Here is a 25,953-nt window from a genome sequence, read left to right as displayed (position 1 = left end):
GGGTTCCTGATGCTAAGCATTTTCCTATTCCTCTGTAATGGCAGATGAGAATTCCCCAAGCACAGAACACCATGGCTTCAAATGGATAATCCTCTTTGAGTAATTCTATCAAACAGTTTGCAAGCAAAGACATTGATCGACAGGGAGAAGCTGCATAGGAGCTTGCAGGCTCAAGGCTCAAGTCTCAAATCTCATCACCACTTTTTGGTTAAAAACAAAGGCTTGATTCGCTTGAATGTGATATTCCGATCCCAGAACACTCTGAAGATGAGGAAAAAAGGGGAAGTGCTCACGGCCCCTGACCATCACAAGCCGTGATGAGCACCATTACTTGAAATTTGAAAATTAACGAAAAAGGCTGAACAATGCAGGCTCGTAATATCACGGGCCTACGTGGCAGGGACAATGGAACAGCATGAGATTCATTTGTTTACTTCAATCAACTCGTGCTACGTGGCCTGTGATGGCCGTGTTGTTTCGCATCACTGGAAAGCAGAGCCTTGAAACGAGAACACACATTCACGGGCAAAGCATCACAGGCTAGTGGCCCCACCTTTGCGTCACATGCTGACTTTTCAACAAAGCAATTTTTTTTTTTTTTTTTTAAATGAGTAAAGTTCAGCAAGGAAAGACCTTGCTTTACTGTACACCCAAGCGCTCTCTCTCTCTCCCTCTCTCTCTCTCTATCTATTTGTGCGTGTCAGCTGCGTTGAAGCCAGCTGCTGCAAACCTGTTCACTCTCTCTGATTCATCTCTGCCCAGCCTCCGCTCCGATCATCTTCTCATCGGTAGGTTTTTGGCTATGCTCCCTACATTTTTATTTTTTAAATTTCGAAAAATTTCAACTAATTTGTTTGTATTAATTTGTTTTTTATTTTTTATTTTTTATTTCAACTAATTTTAACTATTTTTTTTTTATTAGTGTTAGGATATGTTGAGCAAGTATGGTGAATTGTGAATTGATCCTGCTACCTAACATTTGTTTCCTTGTATTTTCCTTCTTATTGTTTATGTTGCCTAGATTATTTTTTTTCCCCAATTTCAAAAAAATTTCAGTGGTAATTTTTTAATTTCAGTACAATTCTCCTCGTAGCTTGCAATTTTTTTAAACTATGAAGATGGGTGTTTGTTGGTATTATGGTTTTTTTTTGTGATGACTAGGGTTAGGGTTGGTTGAGCAAATACTGTGAAATGATCCTGGTATCTAACATTTGTTTCCTTGTCATTTTCCTTGTTATTGGCTACGTTTCCTAATTTTTTTTTTTAAAATTTCACCAAAAAAATTCCTTGGTAGTTTTAAAAAACTATAATAACGAGGGTCTTAATAAAATTTCTTTTGTTATCTTAAAAAATGTTCTGCAAAGTATGCCCAAGGTTTAAAAAAATGTTATGAAATTCTTGTAAGTTCATACCAATTTTCCTTTTTCTTTTTTAAAAAATAAAAACTATAAGATAAGGATTTGAACTTTGAAGTGGGGGTTTTTTAGATAACAAAAAAATTTTTATTAAGAAAGTAATGGAGAAACTAAAACTCTTCAGAAGTACTCTTCAAACCTAAGTCATTTTAGTTAAAAAAATTTACGAGGAAAAAATTTCTGAATTAAATTACAACTGAGAAAAGAAAATTCTGCAATTTAAAGGAAAAAAAAAATTTGGGAGCATGACCAACATATAGTTAGTGTTGGAGTTTTTTATGATGAGTAGATGTGAAGCTTTCCTTAGCATTTGCAAGGGCCATGCTAGTATATCTACTACTATTAGAGAGTAATTTTTCCCTAATATGATAATACAATTTGATTTGCCTGCTGTGACCATCATAATAATGAGTTTCACCTTCTCGCACACCTTTACACATAGTGAAGGAGTATCTTAAGATTTTATCAAACATATATGAGAATCATAGTTGAAGGCTTGAAGTCTTGAAGGATAAGCCCTGAAAAAAAAATATATTAATGGTCATTTCACCTTGAAAAAATAATTTCTCTAATGTAAGGGTTTTTGTTTTGGTTGTTGTTGTTGTGTATGAACAATGTGTTTGTGCATTGATTTTGTCTCCTCACATGGATTTATGATTTATTTGTACTTTTGAACTTAATGAATTAAGGGGATTATGCTCGTTCATTACATGCCTTTGTAGGGATGGAAAGCACATCACCTAGCAAAAGTAATTTTGACTTGGAGAATGATTTGAGTAAAGAAGATGGTGGTGATGATGAAATAGATGTGGATTTGAGTGAAGAGGAGTGTGGTGCCAATGAAATAGAGGAGGATTTGGGTGAAGAAGAAATTGGTGATGAGCAAGGGACACAAAATCTTTTGAGTGCTAACGAGAAAGTTGCTCCACCTAAAGTCGGCATGCTTCTCAACTCACTTAATGATCTTTATCAATATTATAAACAATACGGTAAGCAAGAAGGTTTTGGAGTAACTAAGCTCTCAAAGTCTTACTCAGCTGATGGCAAATATATGTGGATAACCATATCATGCTCTCGAGCAGGGAAGATGAAATCTGTTAAACTAAATCCCCTTAAGCCCAACCCTATGACTAAAACTGGGTGTAAAGCAAGGGTCAATTGTGTTGTTTCAAGGTTGGATGGAACATGTAAAGTGAACTCGATTGTGTTTGAGCACAATCATGGGTTGTGCCATAGTGAACCACATCTCTTCTCGCGCAATCGGGAAATAAACAAAGCTACTCAGAGGAAGTTAAAAATAAATGACCAGGCTGGGATTAGCATGATTGGTAATTTCAATTCCATGGTACCTGAATATAGTGGCTATGAGAATATCCCATTTACAGAGAAAGATTGTTGCAATTTTATGGAGAAAGCAAGGCATTCATGCCTTGGGGTTGGAGATGGGCAGGCACTTGTTCAATATTTTCAAAAGGCGCAGGCAAAAAATAAGGGATTTTTTTACTGTTTGGATATAGATGAGAATGATCGAATCAAGAATGTGTTTTGGGCTGATAGTAGGAGTAGGGCAGCTTATGCTTCATTTTGTGATGTGGTCACATTGGACACGGCTTACTTGACAAATAAATATGACATTCCACTTGCATCCTTTACTGGAGTAAACCACCACAATCAATCAATACTTTTAGGATGTGGGCTAATATCAAATGAGGACATCCCAACATTTGTGTGGTTATTTAATGCTTTTTTGTCATGCATGGATGGATGCATGCCCAATGCTATCATTACCGATCAAGATAAAGCCATGAAAAAGGCAATTGAATTGGTATTTCCTACGAGTAGACACCGTTGGTGCATATGGCACATAATGAAGAAAATACCTGAAAAATTGAGGGGTTATTCAGAGTATGAGGCACTCAAATATGATATGCAAAATGTGGTTTATGATACTTTGACAAAGGAGGCATTTGAATCTAGTTGGGGTTGCTTCATACAGAAATTTAATCTACAAGATAATGCATGGTTGAGTAGTTTGTACGAGGAGCGTTCCTGTTGGGTGCCAGCTTTTGTGAGGGAGACCTTTTGGGCTGGTATGTCTTCGACACAACGCAATGAAAGTATGAACGCTTTTTTTGATGGGTATGTGAACTCCAAAACATCTTTAAAGCAATTTGTGCAACAATATGATAGTGCACTAAGGATTAAAATTGAGAAGGAAACTCAAGCTGATTTTAAAGACTTCTCTTCTATTATTCCTTGTGTGACTCAATTTCCAATTGAAAAGAAATTCCAAGGAGTGTACACTTCCACAATGTTCAAACAATTTCAAGAGGAGTTAGTGGCAATGCTTTACTGTGTAGAGCATCCACCAACTTTACTCACCGAAGGTGTTTGGGAAATTTCAGTATTGGAGTGGGTGTTTATTGATGGGGTGAAAAAACAATGTAAGTTTCCTGTCATATATAATGAAAGGAATGTTGATGTTTGTTGTGCTTGCCATTTGTTTGAATTTAAAGGTATCCTTTGTAGACATGTTCTCACGGTTTTGGTAAGAAAGGGAATAGAAATTGTTCCCATGAAATATATCCTTCCTCGTTGGAGAAAGGACCTAAAAAGGCATCACACAAAGATTAAAGTTGACTACGATGGTTGGTGTGGAAGTGATGCCATGATTCGATTTGATGGAATGTTGAAGAAGTTTGAACTTATAGGGGATCATGCATCAGAGGATCAACAAGCCACATCTATTGTTCATGCAACTTTGGATGGATTGATGGAGACGTTGCGTATAAAATACTTCGATACTAGTGGAACTAAAAGCACAGGGTTGCAAGATGCATTTCCTGTTGAAGAAACTATTGTGCATGGCCCAGTGATGGTTAGAAGAGATGGGCGACCCCCTACTACCAGAAAGGTTTACAAATTTGAGCAATCTGTAAAAAAGGCAAGAAAAGAGTGTTAGAAAAAAAAGACAAATTGTGCAAGGTATGTGACAAATTAAATATTATTACATTCTTTGTGTATATATGTTCATTATCTTACTAATTATTGGAAAAATGCTTCATCAGGGATGACGACATGATCAAGCACCAACTTCCTCTGCTCTTGTTGAGTTCTCCCCATACAAGGCGTCAGTTTGTAGGTATATTTTTTATTTTTTTAATTTATAACTACAAGTTTAAACGTTTCTATTTTATTTAGAGTGGAATATTGTCTTATGTTGATGCAACAAGCTGGTTCATATGCCAAGTCTTTTCTGAGCAGAATTCTTGGTTTCAAGATGGACCTCATTAGTACCCAAGAATTTAATAAGTATCATATTACATTGTTATTATTAAGTATTTTTAGTTGGGGATGTACTTTTGGTGTGGTTGATTTATTAGCTATATTTTGAAGTTCTTTTGAGTGAGTGTAGTGTAGTGGGTCAAGTTGGATCTTGAATTCAATTAAGGTTGTGTTTGGTTGTGGATTGGACAAAACCCAACACTACTAATTGTTAGAAAGAATGCCTCATTACTGCTCATAATCAGACCAAAAACCAATTTCCTCTCCTCCAACTGAATTTTGTCTCATAAGATTGGCATTTTTTGCAAGTAAGGTTTTATTTCATTAATTTGTTTTTTTTTTTTGGGGGGGGGGGGGAGGGGATTAGGTTTAAAATATAATATTACAGGGCTTTAAAATTGATATTCCATTCAATTTAGTACAAATATGATGCCAACCAAATAAATAAAAAGTAATATTTATTAAAGCATAGTTACTGTCAGTCAAAAGAAAGTTCTTGTTTCTGTCAAGGATAACAAGTGAAAGTCCTCCCCAAACCATAATATTATAATATAGATGTTCTGATATGCTAGTTTGGGAGTGTACACACCCCATTTTGTCTAGGACCTTATTTAGTAAAAAAATATTTTTTATAAAATTCATTAGTACAAGAAAAAATTTTAAAAAACAATACATGAAAAAAAGAAAAAATAAAATAAAAAATTCATGTGGACCAACTCCTCCATGCTTACATTTTTTTTTTTTTTTAGAAAAAGAGAGTGGCACCTTCTATCTTTATTAGAAAATCCCTCATTTATGGCGGAGGAATACCATGGTTTCAACCTTGAGACTTGAGGACAACAAAATCAAACCCCAAGACTCTAACAAACAAAACTCCGAAAAGTAGTACAAAACATCACGAGCGCAAGGAAGGAAATCCTAACAAATTCAATCGAATCATTCCCCTGACTTGTTGTGGAAGATCATCTTGGTAACTATATGATCGAGATATACTAGATTCACCTTACTTGACAAAGAAATCTACACTTTTATTCGTTTTCCTGTAAACATGTTCCACTTTGTACAGTATGTCTCTCAATGCTAACACAAGCTCTTCCCACAATTCCCATAAGTTTCAAGCCGAACACTTCCCAGAGTTTATCTACTAAACCAACAAAGTAGAGTCATAGGCAATCTCCACTTGATCAAATTCGATATCTTTGCACAAATTAATCTCTATAATAATCGCTTTCAATTCAACTATATTATTGGTTCCATAACCCAGTAATGAAGAAAAAGTTGCTTTAAATAAATCTCTTTCATCTCTTATCACGCCTCCACTACCACAATTACCTAGGTTACCTTTACAACTTCTATCCACATTCAACTTAACCCAACATATCCTAAGTTTACACCATCTGACTACACGAGGAAGACAAACCCTTACATTTTTTACTTGAATATCCAAAGCATGAAAGATTGCAATATCCGTGCAAGAAGTAGGTGCACATTTAGTTAACTTTTTCGAAATAGATTTCAGCCAATATTTAATATCAAGTCAAACAGTTCTCACCGAATCATGAATTGATTCCATCCTGGCTCTACATCGATGAGTCCAAAGTCTCCAAATGATGAGATTAGGTATGAGGCCTACCAAAATGCCTAATTGTGAGGCCCGTCTTGCACAACTAAACCAGACATTAACTCTGAATTTCCATGTATTCGTTGTCATACAACTAACACCCAATGCCACTGTTGCTTGTTTCCATACTCTTGAGTAAAAGATCCCGTGCAAAACACATGGTCTAGATATTCAATTTTGGCATTTGAACAACAATCACATCAAGAGACCATCTGAACACCTACTTCTTTAATGCGAGTATCAATTGGAAGAAAAGCGAACCAAGACTTCTACATACAAATTGACACCCGTTTTGGCAACATAGGATGCCATATCCATTTTGCAACTAAGAATTCCTCTTTACGCTCCCTTATAATTTTCCAAGCACTTGTCGTGGTAAATTTCCCATCTATTGAAGGTTCCTAGATTACTATATCTTGACCTTCCTTGCAAGAAATAGTAAAGTTCATTACTTTCTCAGCCTGATCTTCACCTAACAAATCCACTAATAATCCAACATTCCACCCATCTCTATCCCAACAATCTCGTATTCGTAGCTTATGGTTTTTGATTTCCTGAACCTTAGTACAAAGGGGACTGGAGGCTAACCATCGATCAAACCAGAAAGAGGCTGACCTTTCTTTAATTTGAACACAAACATGCTCTAATACTTCAGGTATCACACGAACAATCGATCTCCAAAATCTAGTTCCTTTATCTGACTTTATTTCTCTCAAGTGGTGTTTATTATACATATACTTGGCTTTAAAGAATTGAGTCAACATATTATTCATAGTTAACAATCTCCACACAAATTTCATATGCAATGATTTTTTTACTTCCTCAAAATTCCTAATACCCAAACTACCCTCACAAACAGACTTACATATATTAGGCCAGGAACACTATTTCCTTTTACTTTTATCATTTACTCCACTCCAAAAAAAATTCGATAACATAAAATTTATCTTTGTGAAGACAATATTAGGAATGTCCATTACCGCCAATTGATGAATTGTCATTGATGATAATACATGTTTAATTAAAATAAAGTGGCTCCCTTGAGATAAAAGCTTAAATTTTCAACCAGCTATCTTTTTCCTCAATTTAGCAACTAGAGGTTCTAAAATACGGGTCTTAAGATGACCAGATACCAAAGGAACACCCAAGTATGTAGCAGGGAACCCTCCTTCCGCAAAGCCAATCATCCTTAACAAGAAACTCTTCCGAGCATAAGTAATACTCTTTGACAAAAAAAATACTTGACTTGTCTTTATTTAATATTTGACCAAACCAATCCTCATATTTCTTAAGAGTCTTGATAAGCATTCGAATGAAACTTCTCTTACCATTGGCAAAAATAAAAATGTCATCCGCATATAGAAGGTGAGATACCAAAGGCGTCCCACGAGGATGATAGCAAGCCCCTATCTTATTCTCCATAAAATTTTTCTTTAGAAGTCGAGAAAGAACTTCCTGTAAAATAATAAATAGATGGGAGATAGAGGGTCTCCTTGGCAAAGTCCTTGAGAAGGTTTAAAGAAACCTTTATAAGTGTCATTCATCATAATGGAGAACCAAGGAGAGGAAATACATTCCGCCACTAAACCACAGAATCTCTATGAGAATCCCAAGCTTTTTAGAACCAAGTTAAAAAAATCTCAATCGACCCTATCATATGCCTTAGCCATGTCTACTTAGATCATTACATTTCCACCATTAGACTTCTTATGCAGAGAATGAACCATTTCTTGTGCCAATGAAATATTTTCAAATATATTTCTACCAGGAATGAAAGCTCCCTGCTCCGGAGAAATCAATGCAGACAACAAACCTATCATCCTTGCAACAATAATTTTTGAAAAATTTTTGTAAATAACACTACAAAGATTAATAGGCCTAAACTTGTCAAAACTCTGGGATTTTGAATTTTTGGGATTAAAACAATGTAAGATGTAAAATAAAATCTAGGAAGAGGAGACCCAGCAAAAAAATCTCTAGTTGCATCAATCACCTCTTCTTTTACAATATCCTAACAATCATGGAAAAAAGTCGAACCAAAGTCATCCGGACCTGGGCTACTTTTTCGGGATAGAAAGAATAGCATCCATTGCCTCCACCTTAGACGGTGCATGACAAAGAGCAATAGTCTCTTCTTTAGAAACCATAAGAGATATTATATCAACAAGGTTAGCTGTTTGACTAGGGCCTACACCTATTAAGAAAGTTTGAAAATACCTTACTGCACCCTCATTAACAGCCTCCATAGAATCCAACACTTCTCCATTCAGAAGTTTCAATGAATGAATCATAGTCTTCTTCGTCTTTTGGTTCATAAATGCATGAAAGAATTTTGTATTGTTATCCCCCCGCCTCCAACCACTTCTTTTTGGCTAGCTGAGAAATACGATCTCCTCCCCCTTTTCCCATGCTTCCAACTCGAGTTTAGTAAGGAAGAAATCTTCCTCCATTTTTGGCGAATACCCTTCCTAAAGTTGAGCCTCTAGAACCTAGATACTTTCCTCTAGTTTTTTAATGTTCTGATGCATATGTCCAAAAACCTGTTTGTTCCCGTTTCAGATTGTAACTTTTGTATGCTTCAATTTAGCAGCAAGTTTAACTAAACTCGTGTCATGTGATTTCTCTCTCCAAGCTTCCTCCACGCAAGACTTAAAAGACTGATGAGTGCTCCACATATTCTGATACCTGAAGGGAGAAGGACCATACCAATGCAAATTTCTATGAAATCGAATAATCAATGGGTTATGATTTGAAGTCCTCCTCTTTCCATACTCAAAATAAATATTTGGCAAAGATTGGGGAAAATTCGAATTATAGAGGACCTTATCCAATTTTGCCCAACTCCGAGATTTTCCACTGTGACCATTACATCAAGACATGTTGCTGCCAGTACCAACCAAATCCATAAGATCACAGTTGTCCAAGCAAGTATTAAATTCCTTCAAAGCCGATAATGGCCTCGTATGACCACCAATACGTTTTGAATATGAAAAGATGATATTAAAATCTCCTGCCACTAATCAAGGGAAATCATCCCTCTTTACAAACTCCAAATCATTCCATAATTCCCGACGATTTGTTTGACAACATTTAGCATAAACAAATGAAATCAAGAAATTCTGATCCACAGAACTAAAAATACCCGAAATAACTTGATCAGACATATGTTATAACTCAAAGTGCACTTCATTTTCCCAAAACATCCAAAGTTTGCCCCCCACTGATGCATTTGCACAAAAATTCAGAAAATTTAGAAAGTCAACCCATTGCGACATCAGACTTTCATCATAAAAAGGCTTTGAAAGAACAAAAATAGAAGGAAAAAATTTCCTTATTAACTTTTGTAAATGACTTTTAGACGTGCCTAATCCCCGCACGTTCTACACTAGAATTGTATTAATTATAAATCAAGTTTCTTTGGACGGGTAATAACTTGTTGAGACTTCTTCCTACTTTGCCCATTAATATTCTTCAACTTAACAAGCAGAACATGTAAATCATCATTCGAACAATAGCCTTTTTCCAATGGGAGTTTCTCTAAAGTATTTGTCTCCACCTTCCTATCCAATTCACAATTATATGGGACATACCTGGGCATGATTGTACACTCTTGTTCCAAGATTTCTAAAACCATATTACTGGATGTCATCAACTGATCACGCACTACTATAACATCTTCCACTATCAAAATATGAGTTTCGGGAGCACCCAAGACTAGTTCAACAATCTCCTCCCTCTGCTCAATCTCATACTGTTTTGTGTTGATCTGCAAAATCTCCTCTTTAGGCCTCGGATCTTCAGGAACAAACTCCCCTTCTTCCATCACACTTTAAGGAACTGTCTCAACCACTGGAAAAATTTGTGATGTCGCTGCACCCTCTTAAACATGAGCCACCTCTAAAGGTTCTTCAACAATGTATGGATCTATCAATTCTCTCTGAACTTCCTTCCCTTTATCCAATTGCTTTACATGCCAAACTTCTTGTCGATTTTCTTGTCTAGCATTTTTCGTATCATCACTTCTATCCTCAATTTTCTATTTCCTTTCACCCACTCGGCATAGCACCTTTGAATGCCCTTGTCTATGACATGTCTCACAATAAAATCTTTGCTTTTCGTACCTCACTTCCTATCAAATTTTATGATTTGCAGAAACAACAATCAGGAAAGCATCCACCTGATTTGTCAATAAATCCACCTCCACGCACATTCTCACACTCGTAGCCCTAGTTCGGTTAAGCGTAGCATTGTTAGTTCCCAGGTATCGACTAAACCTTGTGGCTAGAATTTGTAAACAATAAGGCATGTACATGTGCATTGGAAGATCAGGGAGAAATAACCATGCAGGGGCCAAGGATGGTTCCTGCTTTAGATTGAAATCTTTTGTCCATCGAAAAATACGAAACGGAAACCTTGCTAAAATCCTTCCTTCACGAGACCATCCATGAAGAAAATCTCGTTCATTCTTATCTGAACCTGTACGTGAAAATCATCCATGAAACTAATAGAAGGGATCTCCGAAAGGCTCTACGACTTTATGATATTCAAATGGATAACGTCAATGGATGGTCTAGAGCGTAAAAATTTCAAAACCAACGCAAATCGGAAATCTTCCGCCACTTTGTTCATCTTAGCCTCAAAGAATATGAAACAAATATCTCCATCTACATCAACAAGATAGCTCATGGCTAATTTGAAAGAGGAAGACAACGGGTTAACAGCATGAGAACGTGATACTACATGGGCATACGAAAAAGGTCTTGAACCACCAAGAGGCCCCATTGGTGGAGGATCCACTAGAGGGCCGGCAAGTGCTGCCATCGAAACCCTAGACCATAGGCGTCTCACTTTAGCAAAAATGGTTGAAGAGAGACATGCCTAATTAAGGATGTTTCGAGTACTTGTAGAAAAATGTCTTGCCGAATTCAATGTCCTGGAGATCCGGCAGGCGGCGAGATGGGCGACTGTTTGTGGTTGTGGCTAGTGACTCTGCTCTTTGGCAAATCATGCACAAACAAGAGGACTAGGGATGTGGATATGGGATGCGAGCGGGAGAGAGGCAGAGCTCAAAGTCACCGTGGGTGTCGAACTTCCTCCTAGTTTTGAATCTAGACTGCCATCGCGAGAGCTCTGAATCTCCTCTGCAAGTCTCGGAACTGCATAGACCGCCGTCTGAATCTCTGCAAATCCCCAAACGGCTCCCTCACGTTCCCGAACTCGCCGTCCTCACGAGACTGTCGTCGCGAGAGCTTTGAATCTCCTTTTTAAATCTTGGAACAGCACAGACCGCCGTCTGAGTCTCCTCTATGAATCCCTGAACAACACCAAGTCGTTGTCGTCGTGAGGGCTAAGGGTCCCGCCGTCGTCGTCGCGAGAGCTACGATTCCTTGTTGTGATTAATAGAATCGATTACCAGTAATTCACATTCTTTGCCGTTGTTTCGAGGTCTTGATGTATGACTTTGATGAGGTATAAGATAAGATTCATTGCTATTCTGAAGTAGCTCAGCCTATCACTAAACTCAATTGCTAACCATGAACCCAAAGAATAAATGAACAAAAGGATATAGAGAAAATATAAAAATCAATGCAATCAAAGGAAGAATACATGCATACCTCCGTGCTTACACTTGCACACACATCACAAGAGAAATTGGTTAGTAAATAAAAAAAAATCAATTAATTTGTTTTAAATTTGTTTGATCAATCAAGTTAGTAAATAAATCAAAAACTATAAAAATCAATCAATTTTTTTTTTTATAAAAAAAATGATTGATCAATCAAGTTAGTAAATAAAAAAAATCAATTTATTTTAAATTTGATTGACTACTTTAAAGTTGATTGATTAATCAGAGTTAAATTCATTACTTAACCTATAAATAGGAGCTTCGCAAAGAGGAGTGGGGTGGAAATTTTGAGAAAAGAAAAACTAAGGATGTGGTTAAGAGATTAAAAAAAGATAGGGCAGAGTTTTGCCAAGGGGGAAAAGGGGAGAAGGAAAAGGTGAGCCAAGAGGATTTTAAACAATAAAACTCGAAATTTGACCCAAAAACCCGCATGCCTATACCCAAAACCTAGATCTAAAGACCCGGATCTATAAACACAGACTCATCCTTGAGACTTGGGCTAAATTGACCCAAGTCTAAGTCAACTGACCCTTTAACCCATAACCTAGACTTGTTTATCCTAACTTACTCATTACCTAATTAAACATATACCTCCTCAGATCCAATTGAGCTTGACCCTAACTCAATCTAAGTTTAGATTCAATTGACCCATGTCCCAATTACACTAAGCTTGGCCCAGCCTAAACTAACATAGTTCAATTCAAGTCAAATTCCAAACCTATGATCCATTTACGTAGCCCCATCCCTAGACTGGTTCATTTGTTTTAAATTTTATTAACTTGTTTTTAATTCAAAAAATTGGGAAAAATAGTAAAAAATAAATAAAAATAGAAAAATCAGGAAAATTAGAAATATGTAAATAGAAATTCTTCAAGTCATTTTTGACTCGGGGAACCCAAAAAAAGTGAAAAATAAATAAAATATAAAAAATAAATAAAATGGAGAAAATTTTTTAAAAATCCCAGAAAATTGTAGAAAATTTTTGGAAAATTCTATAAAAAAATTCTTCAAAAAATTCTAAAAAATAGGGAATGTTTTAACAATTCTTTTTACTTGAATTTGATACATTTGTATGATTATTTTACCTGTTTAATACTTTTGTGTGTGTGTGTGTGTGTGTGTGTATATATATATATATATATATATATATATATATATATCATATTTTGTGTTCGTGTGCATGTGTGCGTCCGATGATGAAATAAAAGGTAAAGAGGTGTTTCAGACCTCACCTATATCAGTTCTGAGGGGGGGGGGGGGTTATCTAATAAGATCCCCTCCTTTGGAGATGTTATTTGAAATTCCTAAATTGCAACTAATTTTACATTTTCTTTTAAAATTTTCATGTTTATTTGTTTGTTTAGGAGTCAATTGAGGACCATTTAATTCAATTTGAGGTAATTCATAGTTAATTAGATACCGTTCATAGAGTGGGCATGTAGGGAGTGCTAATACCTTTTCTTTGCATAATTGTACTCCTGGTCCCAGCTTTAGTAAATGTGGCTCGAGACTATTGGTTCGTTGGCCTTAGGATTAGTTTAGAAATCAATTAACAAATAGTAATTAGGTGAACTAACCGCATCTAAGAAAATAATAGGTTAGTGGCGACCCCAATGAACCATCAATATCAATAGCATTCACCATTTCAAACCCTTCTCAAGGAGTTTGTGATAGTTTAGCGTGGGGACGCTTAAAGAGTTGAGCCATTAATTAGCTATGAAATGTCCTAATTTGAATTTAATGGTCATTTTGATTACTACATGATTTTAATATTTTACCTATGTATATAAATAATGGTTGTGTATGTAGTTTTTATGTTTTAAATAAATTTTGTGAATGAATGGACATTTATGCAGGGTTTAATGATGTGATGGAATGTGGGTTTGGGCTTTCAACCTTATGTGAGCATACACACTTTCATAGCCTTATACCTAGGCTTTATCCTCTTAGGATTAGATAGGGATGTAGTAGCATTAACTCCTATGAGGCATAAGTCTTCAGGGACATATGAATCACTCCATTCAATTTGTACTTTATCTAAGCTTGTTGGTGAAGGATAAAGGGCACTCTAGGGACCTATTGTTGTAAAAAAAAAAAAAAAGAGCTTGAACTGCGCGTACTTAATTCTAGTTTCCTCTCCTAGGACACAGCCTTGGAGAAAACCTTTAATCAATGAATCCACCTAGGTTGGGATAGGAGCTTAATCCTTTTTCATAGACTTAGTCCATTCTTTTGTTGTATATTATTTTGAGGGTATTGTTTTGGGGATAAAATAGTGTTATTAATCCTGGGGGTATTGCCAGGTCTCTTACCTTGTAGTGTTAGTCAGAATTAATAATCATGTTAAGTTCCTTTCTTCTTTGTTATACATTTAACATTATTAGAAGTTTGCCGCATTATTTTGCATTAATTTTCAGGCATACACATTACTTTGCCAAAATTATGGATTAACCTCAAATTATCCCCTGGATGGCTCAGTAGTGGTGTACAAGGAAAAGCAAATGGAGTTGCAACGATATTCAGAAGGCTAGCAAAGTCAACAGGAAGACAATCTAACTGAAGGAATTGATGTGGTGTTGCCAATTCGAATTAAAGTTGACACTCGATCAAATTTTTTGAAGGAGTTGAGGGCAATATGGTCAGGTTGGTGCATTAACTAGGTTAATCCTTAGGTCATGAATTTCCAATCATTGTGTCCTCAGGTACCTCCCCACGACTTAGATAGAGTCTTTGGTTGGCATGATCTCGCCTTAATTTCATAAGGGAAGGGAAGCTCAAGAAATAATATGACTATAGAAAAAGGTAAATTTGCAGGGAAAACTTTGCTTAGCTAACGGAAGAGCCATCAGAGTCAAATTGAATGCTCGACAGATGAAGCAAAAAGAGCATGGGATAATCTTGAGGTGCCAACTAAATGTTAAATAGAAGAAAGAAATGTACCTACAAGTTAAGGAAGAAAAGATAGCCTTGAGAAAGAAGTGAAAGGAACTTCAAGCAAAAGGCAAGCTAAGTAAGGAACTATTGAAAACCTTTGAGACTAAGAATGAGGAAAAATTCCAAGTCCTATAGTAACTTGAAGCCTGAGTGCAAAGTTAGGACATTGAGTATAAAGGGTTGCAAGTCAAATATGAAGAAGTAGTGTCTTATGTACAAAAGCAAGATATTAGGAGACCAACTTTCGGGCATTAGATCACCAAAAATTTGAAATGACCTTTCAAGCCCAGTGAGCTGCTAACAGGGCAAGAACCATAGCTAAGAAAATGAAGCAGGTTGAGCACAAAGTGTATCCCAGACAGTTTGATCTTGAAATTGCACAAATTATACATAATTTACACCAAGAGCTGGGTTGGTTTGGATGTTTCCATTAAGCATATGGGGTCATTTTTTTGTTTTACCACTGTAATGAAATTAGTCATAAAAAAAAAAAAAAAAGAATGATCTTTCCTTTTGTATCCATTTTGTATTTTTCTCAAACTTAATGGAATGAAAATATGTAGTGTGTTAGGATTTTCTTTAAGAATTTTGGCAAAGTGGTTGTTTTAGGTTGCATTGCATTCATAAGCATTTATGCATTTCATGCATAGTCATACATACATTTCCACCATAAGCATTGCCAGTGAGAATCTACTCACAGCCTGCAGAATCTATGTGTCAGAGTTATGGTGTTAGGGAGACAACTGAGTTTAATTGGAATTTTGGGGTTTCAACATTCAGCTTTCTTGCATCCTTATAATACTTGGTGAAAAGTCAAAATTATAGGGGAACATATAGAAATCCAAATGTTGGGACTTAAGAAAAGCCATGAAGAAGTCAGACAAGATGTCTAAGAAATCAAAGATCAGATGAACAAATTAATGGAAATGCTCACTGCCATGAATAAAGGGTAGGTTGTACAGCCACACTACAAAAGAACAAGGTTATTACTGACAGTTTTAAATAGTCACTAATAATACAAAATTATCACTAATACTTATTAGTGATGGTTTAATCAATATTAGTGACGATTCGAAATTTGTCGTTAGATCTGCGGTAACTAATACTTATTAGTGATGAATTATGGAAACCATCACTAATAATGAGTTTTCGTGACGGAATGAAACCGTCACTAAAAGCCTAAGACCGTAATTATAAATTCTATATATTTTCGGTTCAAAATCATCACTAAAGCCCAAGCATTAGTAACGGTTTTCAAACCGTTACTAGTAGTCCATTATTAGTGACGGTTGTTTAACTGTATTTAATGCTCACGAGATCAGCTGTTAGTGACAGTTTGACAACCATTACTAATAATGGATTATAAGTGACGATTTGAAAAACTGTTAGAAATACTTGGCTTTAGTGATGGTTCCCAAACTGTCACTAATAATGGACTATTAGTGACAATTTTAAAATCGTCACTAATACTTTGTCGTGTTGTTATTAGTGATGGTTTCAAATTGTTACTAATACTTTTAAATAATTAATTTTTTTTTCATTCATTAATTCCTATAAAAACCTATAATTACATTTTAGCATACATAAAATTAAATCAGAATTACAAAAACATTCATAAATTATTTAAAATTAAAATACAATTTGATCAAAATTCAAATACATACAAATACAAATTCAAATTAAAATACAAAAATTAATTTTGTTCAAATAACAAAGGATACAAGAAAAGTAAAAAGTTGTGTGCATCCGACATGCTTGGCATTGTCATAGTGTTGTGACAGCCACAAATCCTACAAAGTAATAATTATATAAAAAATTAGTATACAAATTTTGAACATATATGTATACTATAATTAAAAATAATTTGATAGAAAAATTATTGGACATTCGGACATAGTTAACAAAAATGATATGATTGTAAATAACTAAGTTTGATCAGTCGGAATTCACTCCACTCAGTTTGGACCTCGTATGCTCGACTTGGACACGTGAGTCCTAAAATCCACTTAGTTTGTTAAGTTTGTTTATATTCTAAATTTGTTTCTAAGTGGGAAAAAAGCTCCTGAATAGAATTTTGAAACACAGTCAACTCTGGCACGTCCAGGTCAACGTGACGGACGTGTTAGGACTGACCCCACTAAGTTTGGACCGCATATGCCCGAATTGGATACCTAGGTGCTTAAAATGAATTAAATTTACTAAGTTCACTTCTAAGCGCATAATTTTCAATCGGCGATGAGTTTTTGGGCACCATCAGCTCCGACACGTCCATCTCAATGTGACGGGCGTGTCGGGAGTGACCCCATTCAGTTTGGACATCGTATGCCCGAATTGGATACCGAGGTGTTTAAAATGAATTAAGTTTACTAAGTTTTTTTGTATTCTAACTTTACTTCTAAGTGGGAAAAAAGCTCTTGGGGTGGAGTTTTTGGACACTGTAAACTCCGGCACGTCTAGGTCAATGTGACGGATGTGTTAGGACTAACCCCATTCAATTTAGACCTTGCATGACCAAATTGGACACATGTGTGCTTAAAATGAACTAAGTTTACTAAGTTCGTCTCTAATCACATAATTTTCAATTGGGGATGAATTTTTGGGCACCGTTTGCTCTAACACGTCGAGCTTAATGTCACGGACATGTCGGGACTAACCTCGTTCAGTTTGAATCTTGTATGCCCGAATTGGACACCTAGGTGTTTAAAATGGACTAAATTTACTAAGTTCACCTCTAAGCGCATAATTTAATAGAGGATGAGTTTTTTGGCACCGTGAGTTCTGGCATGTCCAGGTCAATGTGGTGGATGTGTCAAGACCTACCTTACTCAGTTTGGACCACGTATGTCCGAATTAGACACTTGGGGTGTTTAAAATGAACTAAGTTTGTTAAGTTCACCTCTAAGCGCATAATTTTCAATCGAGGATGAATTTTTTGGCATCGTCAACTCCGACACGTCGAGCTCAATGTCATGGACGTGTCAGGGTTTACCCCATTACATTTGGACCTCGTATGTCCAAATTAGACACTTGAGTGCTTAAAATGAACTAAGTTTACTAAATTCGCCTCTAAGCGCATAATTTTCAATCGATGATGAGTTTTTGGGCACCTTTAGCTTCGACACGTCCAGGCCAATATGACAAACGTGTCAAGACTGACCTGATTCAGTTTGGATCTTGTATGCCCAAATTGGACACATGAGTGCTTAAAATGAACTAAGTTTACTATGTTTGTCTCTAAGTGCATAATTTTTAATCAAGGACGAATTTTTTTGCACCGTCAGCTCCAATATGTCGAGCTCAATGTCATGGACGTGTTGGGACTGACCCTATTTAGTTTGGACTTCCCATGCTCAAATTGGACATGTGGGTGCTTAAAATAAACTAAGTTTACTAAGTTCGCCTCTAAGCGTATAATTTGCAATCAGAGAGGAATTTTTGGGCACTGTCAGTTCTGGCACGTCCAACTCAATGTGACGGACATGTCGGGACTAACCCCACTCAATCTGAACCTCGTATGCCCGAATTGGACACATGGGTGCTTAAAATGAATTAAGTTTATTAAGTTTTTTTTTTTTTGTTTTTTGTCTTTTTATTCCATCTTTCCTTCTAAGTAAGGAAAAAGCTCCCAAGGACGATTTTTTGGGCACCATCAGCTCTAACACGTCTAGCTCAATATGATGGACGTGTCGGGACTGACCCTACTGAGTTTGGACCTTGTATGCTTGAATTGGACACCTGGATGCTTAAAATGAGTTAAGTTTACTAAGTTTGCTCTAAGTGCATAATTTTTAATTGGGGAGGAGTTTTCTGGTATTGTTAACTTCAGCATGTCTAGCTCAATGTGACGGACATGTTGGGACTGACCCTACTCAGTTTGGACCTCGTATGCCTGAATTAGACACCTGAGTGCTTAAAATAAAGGTGGAATTTCCTCGGTGGAACAGTTATGATCCTACTTGTTAGGTTTGCAGGGCCGAAAAATACTTTTGTTTTCATCGCACTCTAGAAACGTCTAGAGTTGTTCAATGGTATGATTGGTTTGAAGCTCATTATGGAATGGCTTCATATGCAATTTTTTTTTTTCTGGATTATTTGTCTGATTAGGGCCCATTGGATATGAGAATATCAATAGAGAGCTGGCTAAAATACACCAAACTATCACTGTCTCGGAGTATAAGGCACAATTTTAGCTACTATCAAACAAGACTAAAGATTGGAATTAAAACAAACTCATTGGTACTTTTATTGAAGGTTCCTACTGGTACTTTTATTGGAGGTTCCTACTTAACATTCGGTGTGAGGTCAAAGTACATTGGCTACAAACTATGTTTGCTATAATTTCCATTGCATGGTTAGAATCTACCACTTCTTCAATACATGCTTTAGTTGGTTATGCTAATCATTAAACAATGAAAATTAGTGGCTTCTTAAAATGCCAACCTATTACTATCTTAATTGATATAGAGAGCACTAATAATTTTATAGACACTAAACTTCCTATAGAGTGATGGGAAAAGTTTGATGTGAAGGTTGCAAATCGAAGGAGCTTGACATTTTAGTTGAACTTAACTACACCGAAGTAAATAAAATATTAGTGGCAATTCCATAGAACCTGCTAGCCTTATTGGCTACTGTTTGCCTAACAAGGCTTAATCTCATTTCGATGGTTAACAAATCAAGGTTACTTAACTTGGTTATGCAAGTTTGAGTTTCAGGATTTAAGTGATCTTAAGGTTTCAAGTGGATATGCTTGAAGAGCTTGAATGGATAATCACACTTAAGGTTATGAGACATGATAAACATGAAAGTTCTAGTCATGTGAGGCATGAAGCTCGTTGAAGTAGTGCACAAAGTTCAGTAGACATATTGGAAGCTTCACAACATGAAGACTTACGCACTTAGATAGAATACTCAAATGGAAGTCTCATGTAAGTACTTCAAAACTCAATATTGATTTATTGAAGCTCTTAGGATATGTCATTGGACTTAGATACCTGGTTTTATTCATGGAAAATGGTTTCTATAGTCCAAATTAAGTTTTCTAATATATGAATTAAGTTTGGAACCAAAAATATTGAAAAACAAGTTTGGCTAAAAGGACAGGCAACTGATGTTAAGTCATCAGGCGAGTGTGGTGCTTCTATGTTTGAAAATATACAAACAGAATAGGCACAGATGACTAACACCATTCTGACTTTTAGAATGCGCTAATTTTAAAAGCACATGCGACTAACCCCTCGAGGACAGGCAACTGATACTTATGTTTAAATGTTTGACAACACTGATCTTGTTTCCAAATCTTCCGTGATTGGTTTCCAAATTGAGAGAAAATTCAAAGGAAAATTTTTGAAACCCTAGTGCACTATTTAAACGTATTATGTTGACTTTGGTGTATACCCAAGAGGGGGAGGGGATGAATTGGAATTTTAAAACTTTTCCTAGGTTAAGTTCAAATCCCAAGCAATATATCGCAACCTAGGGTCTGTCTAAGTATTTTCCAATATCACAAATATTCTACTAAGCAGATATTTAAACATATAAAACAAACTCAGTATATAAATCAATTAGAGCAATAAATAATAATATACATGTGCAGTAAATAAAGTGCGGAAATTAAAAGTATGCACAAGATATGTTATCGGGGTTCAACCAATATTGCTTATGACCCCACCTCAAGCACAAGAAAAAGGATTCTACTCGTTGCTCGCTTACGGGTGAAGCGACACCGTTTACAACACCTTATAGACTGGTGCACCTAGTTCTCCTAACTGGGTCTGAACCAATCTGGTGCTCTCTTAACCAGGTCTGAGCAAGTTTGGGACTTTTCATAGGGCAAGGCTCCCTCTTCCGACCACGCGTCGGGAATACAACCAATATCAAATATTTGTGTAAAATAAAGATGCTTCTTACACTAAGCAAATATGTACCCCACTAAGTACAATATACACTCACGTATGATATGAAATACAAGTTCAATGTGAGAATGTGATTTTGTCAAAATAACTTATGCAATCTTTGAGTTAGATGTATATGATAAAGCACTTCAAAGATGCAAACCCAATGAAATCTTTTCTCCAAAAATATTTTTCAAAATAAAGTGTAGGAGAGGTTAGGGTTATGGCTAAAAAATTATTTTTGCAAACACAATAAAATGAGCCTTTGAATCTTGCAATGGATGTGCAAGATTCACAAGCAAAGAATATTTACTCCCAAAAATATTTGTCAAATGAAATATGTGGGAGAACCTTCGGATTTACTCTCAAGAATAAGATTTGAAAAATGAATGCAAGACGAGAGTAAAAACTAAACTAGAATGCCCAAGATGAATAAAACACTCTCTTAAAAATTAATTTTTCAAAGTGATAATAAAGAAAGGATGAAAAATAAGTTTTGGAAGATGAAAATAGGATATAAAAAATTGAAAGAATTTTCTGACTAATCATCTTGCTAATTATGAGTTATGAGGGGGTATATAGAGAGTGTGGTAAGAAAATGACTGTTAATGACATATTAGGGATTTTAGAATTTGTTTAATGAAAAATTAACCCTAATTACCACGGTAAAAACATAGCAAACTGAGAGGTTCGGTCGCCTGATGCCTAGGGTTGGTCGTCCGAACACTCACAATGGCGCACAGACAAATTTTCAGTTTGGTCGACCGTGGCCAATGACTGGTCGGCTGAGCCAAGCGATTTCCCAAGGTTACGTGGTTTCGGTCACCCAGTGAGGGGTTCGGTTTGCCAAACTTTGAAGTTTGGCCGACCGTGGTCATTTTGACCTAAAGGAACGGTCGCCTGAGGTGGGTGAAGAAGTCTCAATTTCTTGGTCAGTCGACCGTGAGCAATATGTTCAATCTATCTATGGTTGGTCGGTTGAGGCATGGTACACATTTTGAATTCTGACCTGTTCGTTCGATCGATGCATTTATAATCTCATGGGTTGGTCAACCAAGCCCCTTGAAAAATCAAGGTAAGCCGAACTTTGACCTAATACGTTTAATCCTTGTTTGTATAAGTATGTCATTTTAGCTGAAGGAATTTTTCATGAGGTGTTTGGGGACCTAAGGTTAGTCTATGGTCTTTAAGCTTATCATTCATATCATGCATGTCATGCAATTATTATAGACCATAAACTAAATACATATACAATTTAAAACAAATAATGTTTTCAATCTTCTTTTGTTCTTCTAGTTCTTTATGGAATTCGCCAAGCGAATGTGTTCTTTGTATTCTTTAGGCTTCTATTTCTTCTGTACCTCATGTGTGTGCCGTATTGTAAACATGTTCACAAACTAAATACACACATAAGATCCTTGTGTTTCGTCAGCATCAAAACAGATATTAGACTCAAAAAGTCAACAATTTCTCTCTTTTTGATGATGATAAACATGCATGAGTAAAATGGGAAAAGCTTGAAAGGCTCCCCCCCAGAATATGCATAACTTGAAAATAAATAATATAGATCAAACATATTTACAAAAGAAGACATTTCAAATAGTATGCATTTAGTTTTGACAATTAAGCGCATACATGTGGCATACAATATATAGCTCAGAAATTTTATCATTTTGCTCAACAAGTTTCTCTCCCTTTTGGCATCAGCAAAAGGGCTATGCTATAAAAACCATTTGAGCATTAAAAAAATTTAGCTTAAAAATGAACTCCCCTTTTTGAAAATACTCCCCCTTTTAGGCATTTAAGCTCAAAAAAATTCTCCCCTTTTCTAATATGAAATCTAGGCATTTCTTAACAAACTTTTAGCTTAAAATAGCTTCCCCACTTAAAAAGAATTTGGGCATAAAAAAATATAACTGTTTTAAAATATATATATATATATATATATATGGCAATTTAGCACACAAAACAGTATAACTGGTCATTAAAAGATTAAAACACATGATAATCATGGTCAGACCAGAAGTATTCAAAAATCATTTCAATTTTAACCATATCACATGATAATCATGGTCATTAAAAGATGAATAAGAGATTTGAGTTTTAAAACATACGACATATGATAGCAGGTGTAGGTTTGTGCATAAAATTGGTCTAACAAGTTAACATGCATTTTTATGTATAAACGAATGAACCGGCTATTTAGTTCAAAAACATATATATAAGGCAAGAGATGATGAATTTTAGTTTTGAAAATATATCTTGCCATAAAACAACAACAAAAAATAAAAATTATTTCCTCTAATGATGTTATCAAGAGGTACAGGGGACGTGTTTGCTGAAAAAAAAAATTTAAAGATCATACAAGCAAACATTTTCCTGGTAGGTGTTAAAGCACAGAGCAAAATATGACCAGAAGAATACAACCATATAAGTCCTAAGGATACAATTTAAATCAAGATCATATGGCAAAACCGAGGAACCTGTGGCTAAGCAATATAATTCAAAATAAGATTTTTAATAAAATTATCATATTTAAGCACCTCCCACATAAAATTCAATTTAGATCTAAGCAAGAACTATTGGTGAGCATAACATGATAAGAAATTTAGTTTAGTTGCTCCCCCTTTCAATTGGAATTCTAGTTTAGATGCAATAAATTGTTTATACTAGTTAGAGATTTATTTCATTATGCATAGTAGTATAAGCCTTTTCCAAAGGAGCAACTATATTGGATATGAATTAATACTATCTTTATCACCAGCCCAATATAGTCTCCTTATAGACTATAGATGCATCAGAATATGTATATTAAGACATGATTTGGTGTTCATAACCCTAAGAACACTGCATATCTAATCATATAACTTTAAGAGCTAGACATGATGTTCGGGTTTTCTGAAGAGCTTCAATATTCAAAAAGCGAATTTATGCATATGAGTCCTTTATGATCTTCCTATAGGGGTGAAGTTTGGCTCCCCTAAACAGTTCGATGATTATGTGAGGATGAAATTTAATTATTCAATTGATTTTCACTTATCCTTTCAAAAATATTTTATCATAATCATCTTTGTACATGGTTTTATTTTGGGAAAAAAATTTCAAAATTTCAGCAACATGCCGTCTGTAATTTGGATATTTTCCCATAAAACCTGTACCTAATAGATTCAAGCAAGTAATATATAATTCAGTTTAAGCATCATTGCATCCGCCATACAGGAGACATTCTAGTTTAAGCATGCAATTCAGTAGTTTAATAAAAAATTCATAAATATAAAATATATCCATCAAGGAATATAAATAGTAGAGAACATAGCATAATTTTGAGTTCAGTGCAGTATTTTTATTCATTAAGGCATATGGGCATGAATGTTATGAGATAATAAGATAATTTAATTTGTATAATCATGAAAGTGTAATGCTCCCCTTGAGTTATGCACTAATCCTTTTACACCTTTTTCATAATTTTCTAATTCCATTAGCCAAGATTTTTTAAGATTTTCGATGGTTTTAGCTTGGCGATGAATGTTTTAGGCTTATTGGACCAAAAAGTCACAATAAATATTCGTTAAGGTGATAAGCCTATGTTTGCTTCCTTTCTTATGAATTTCAACTCGTAAGAGGCTCAAGTTCAAATGGTTTTGGATTTTATTGTTCATGCATAGGTTTGCTTGAAATATGTTTCTTCATGTAGATTGAGACCTAGGCAATCACTTTAGCCATTGACACTACGCTAACGATGTAAAGCTCTAAATGATTTGATTTAACGTTTGAGAGCTTTGAGAAGGGAATTTGGATAAATACTCTTAAAAAATAAAATTTTCATTAAGTTTAGAAGAGTATTTTGGAGAAAGCAGGACATTTTTCAAAATATTTTCGTGATGGTAATCATGTCCAGGCTTGGGCAAAGAGCATATAGGAGATGTGAATATTGTGAACAATGCTCTTTGGAGAATAGAAGGTATCTTTTAGATATGATCACAATCAAGAGCAAGGATACGCACTAGTGAATAGGTAAAATCTTTACCGAATGTGATCATGGTTTGGTGAAGATATCCTGTGAAGGAAATGAGCCAAAAGTTAGAGAAATTAATGAATTAAGCACATAGGGATTATATTATAATTTGATGAACAGTTTGAATCCCTTCAAGGATGCCTCTAATTTGGCTAAGAAGAATGTCTTGCAATAAGCACTTAATATAATAGAAATTTATGATCATTAGTGCTTATAGCCTAGAGTAATGACTGTTACTTGTTCAAGGATTTTAAGTTCAAGGATGGGTTTAGGATTAAATGACATATAGTGTGAGATGAATTCCCTAAACCACAAGCTTATGCAATGGAGAATGTATGCTTAACTTAAGATTTGTACATTCAAGCATGGATTAAGCATTAAGAATTTTATACTAAGAAAGGATGCTTTTGTTCATTTGGAAGTGGATTTTAATTTAGCATGCTTCTGAGATGTTCTTTAAGATAAGTCAGTCTACAGTCCTATGGCTCTCTATGGTCAATCAATGATCTTGTCTGAGCAAATAACCATATCATACAGATGCATGCGTTATTACAGATCAAATAATAAAAATAAATGTTATTACAAAAGAAATATTATGTCTTCTTCTTCTCATGTACTCTTTGACATCATGGAATACGCCAAATTTGAGCTTTAAGTCCTGTCTTGGCTTCCACGTTCTTTTGATCTTATGTGTGACCTGAATTATACTTGTTCAGCACTTAAACATAGACATAAGAAACACTTGTGTTTGTCAGCATCAAAACAGAGATTGGATTCAAAAAGCCAACAGGGGCGCTACACTTTTCAAGAAAGATATATAACTTTAATAAATGCTCAAAGCCAACTTGTATAAACCCGAAGATTTTTCGAAAAAAAATATTTTTCAAAATAAAGAGTGGGAAAATGGATTTGATCTTTGAAATGGAGTAGAAAATATGTAATGAAACCAAAGAATGAACAATATAACTTTAAATGAGTTTTTCTAACATTTTAAAAGAGGTTTGACCAAGTATTTATAGACATTTTTAGAATATGGTCGTTATTTGACCGTTGGGCAATAAAATACTAATATAATTTCAATTTTCTGATCGTTTTGGAGCTTAAATTGGCTAAACCCGAGAGGTTTGGTCAACTAACCTTGACGTCCGATAAACCGACCCTAA

The 25,953-nt window shown here is 35.3% G+C and overlaps 1 protein-coding gene across 1 annotated transcript; it reads left to right on the top strand.

Annotated features, from left to right (window-relative positions):
• Nucleotides 1-344: 344 nt before the first annotated feature.
• On the top strand, nucleotides 345-4,774 carry LOC131151786 (protein FAR1-RELATED SEQUENCE 6-like). The gene is made up of 3 exons (XM_058103203.1): nucleotides 345-788; nucleotides 2,138-4,400; nucleotides 4,484-4,774. The coding sequence occupies exons 1-2, from the start codon at nucleotides 608-610 to the stop codon at nucleotides 4,375-4,377; spliced, it is 2,421 nt and encodes an 806-aa protein (XP_057959186.1). The 5' UTR covers nucleotides 345-607; the 3' UTR covers nucleotides 4,378-4,400; nucleotides 4,484-4,774.
• Nucleotides 4,775-25,953: the final 21,179 nt, after the last annotated feature.

The sequence above is a fragment of the Malania oleifera genome, chromosome 3 (assembly GCF_029873635.1).
Source record: "Malania oleifera isolate guangnan ecotype guangnan chromosome 3, ASM2987363v1, whole genome shotgun sequence".
NCBI lineage: Eukaryota > Viridiplantae > Streptophyta > Magnoliopsida > Santalales > Ximeniaceae > Malania > Malania oleifera.
Note: the sequence above shows the minus strand (reverse complement) of the source record. Positions and strands in the feature narration are given on the sequence as shown.

Excerpts from the sequence above, each read along its gene's own strand:
- LOC131151786 (XM_058103203.1), top strand. The coding sequence starts at position 608 with ATGAGTAAAGTTCAGCAAGGAAAGACCTTGCTTTACTGTACACCCAAG. Across the intron at positions 789-2,137 it reads CTCCGATCATCTTCTCATCG|GGATGGAAAGCACATCACCT; the intron begins GTAGGTTTTTGG and ends ATGCCTTTGTAG.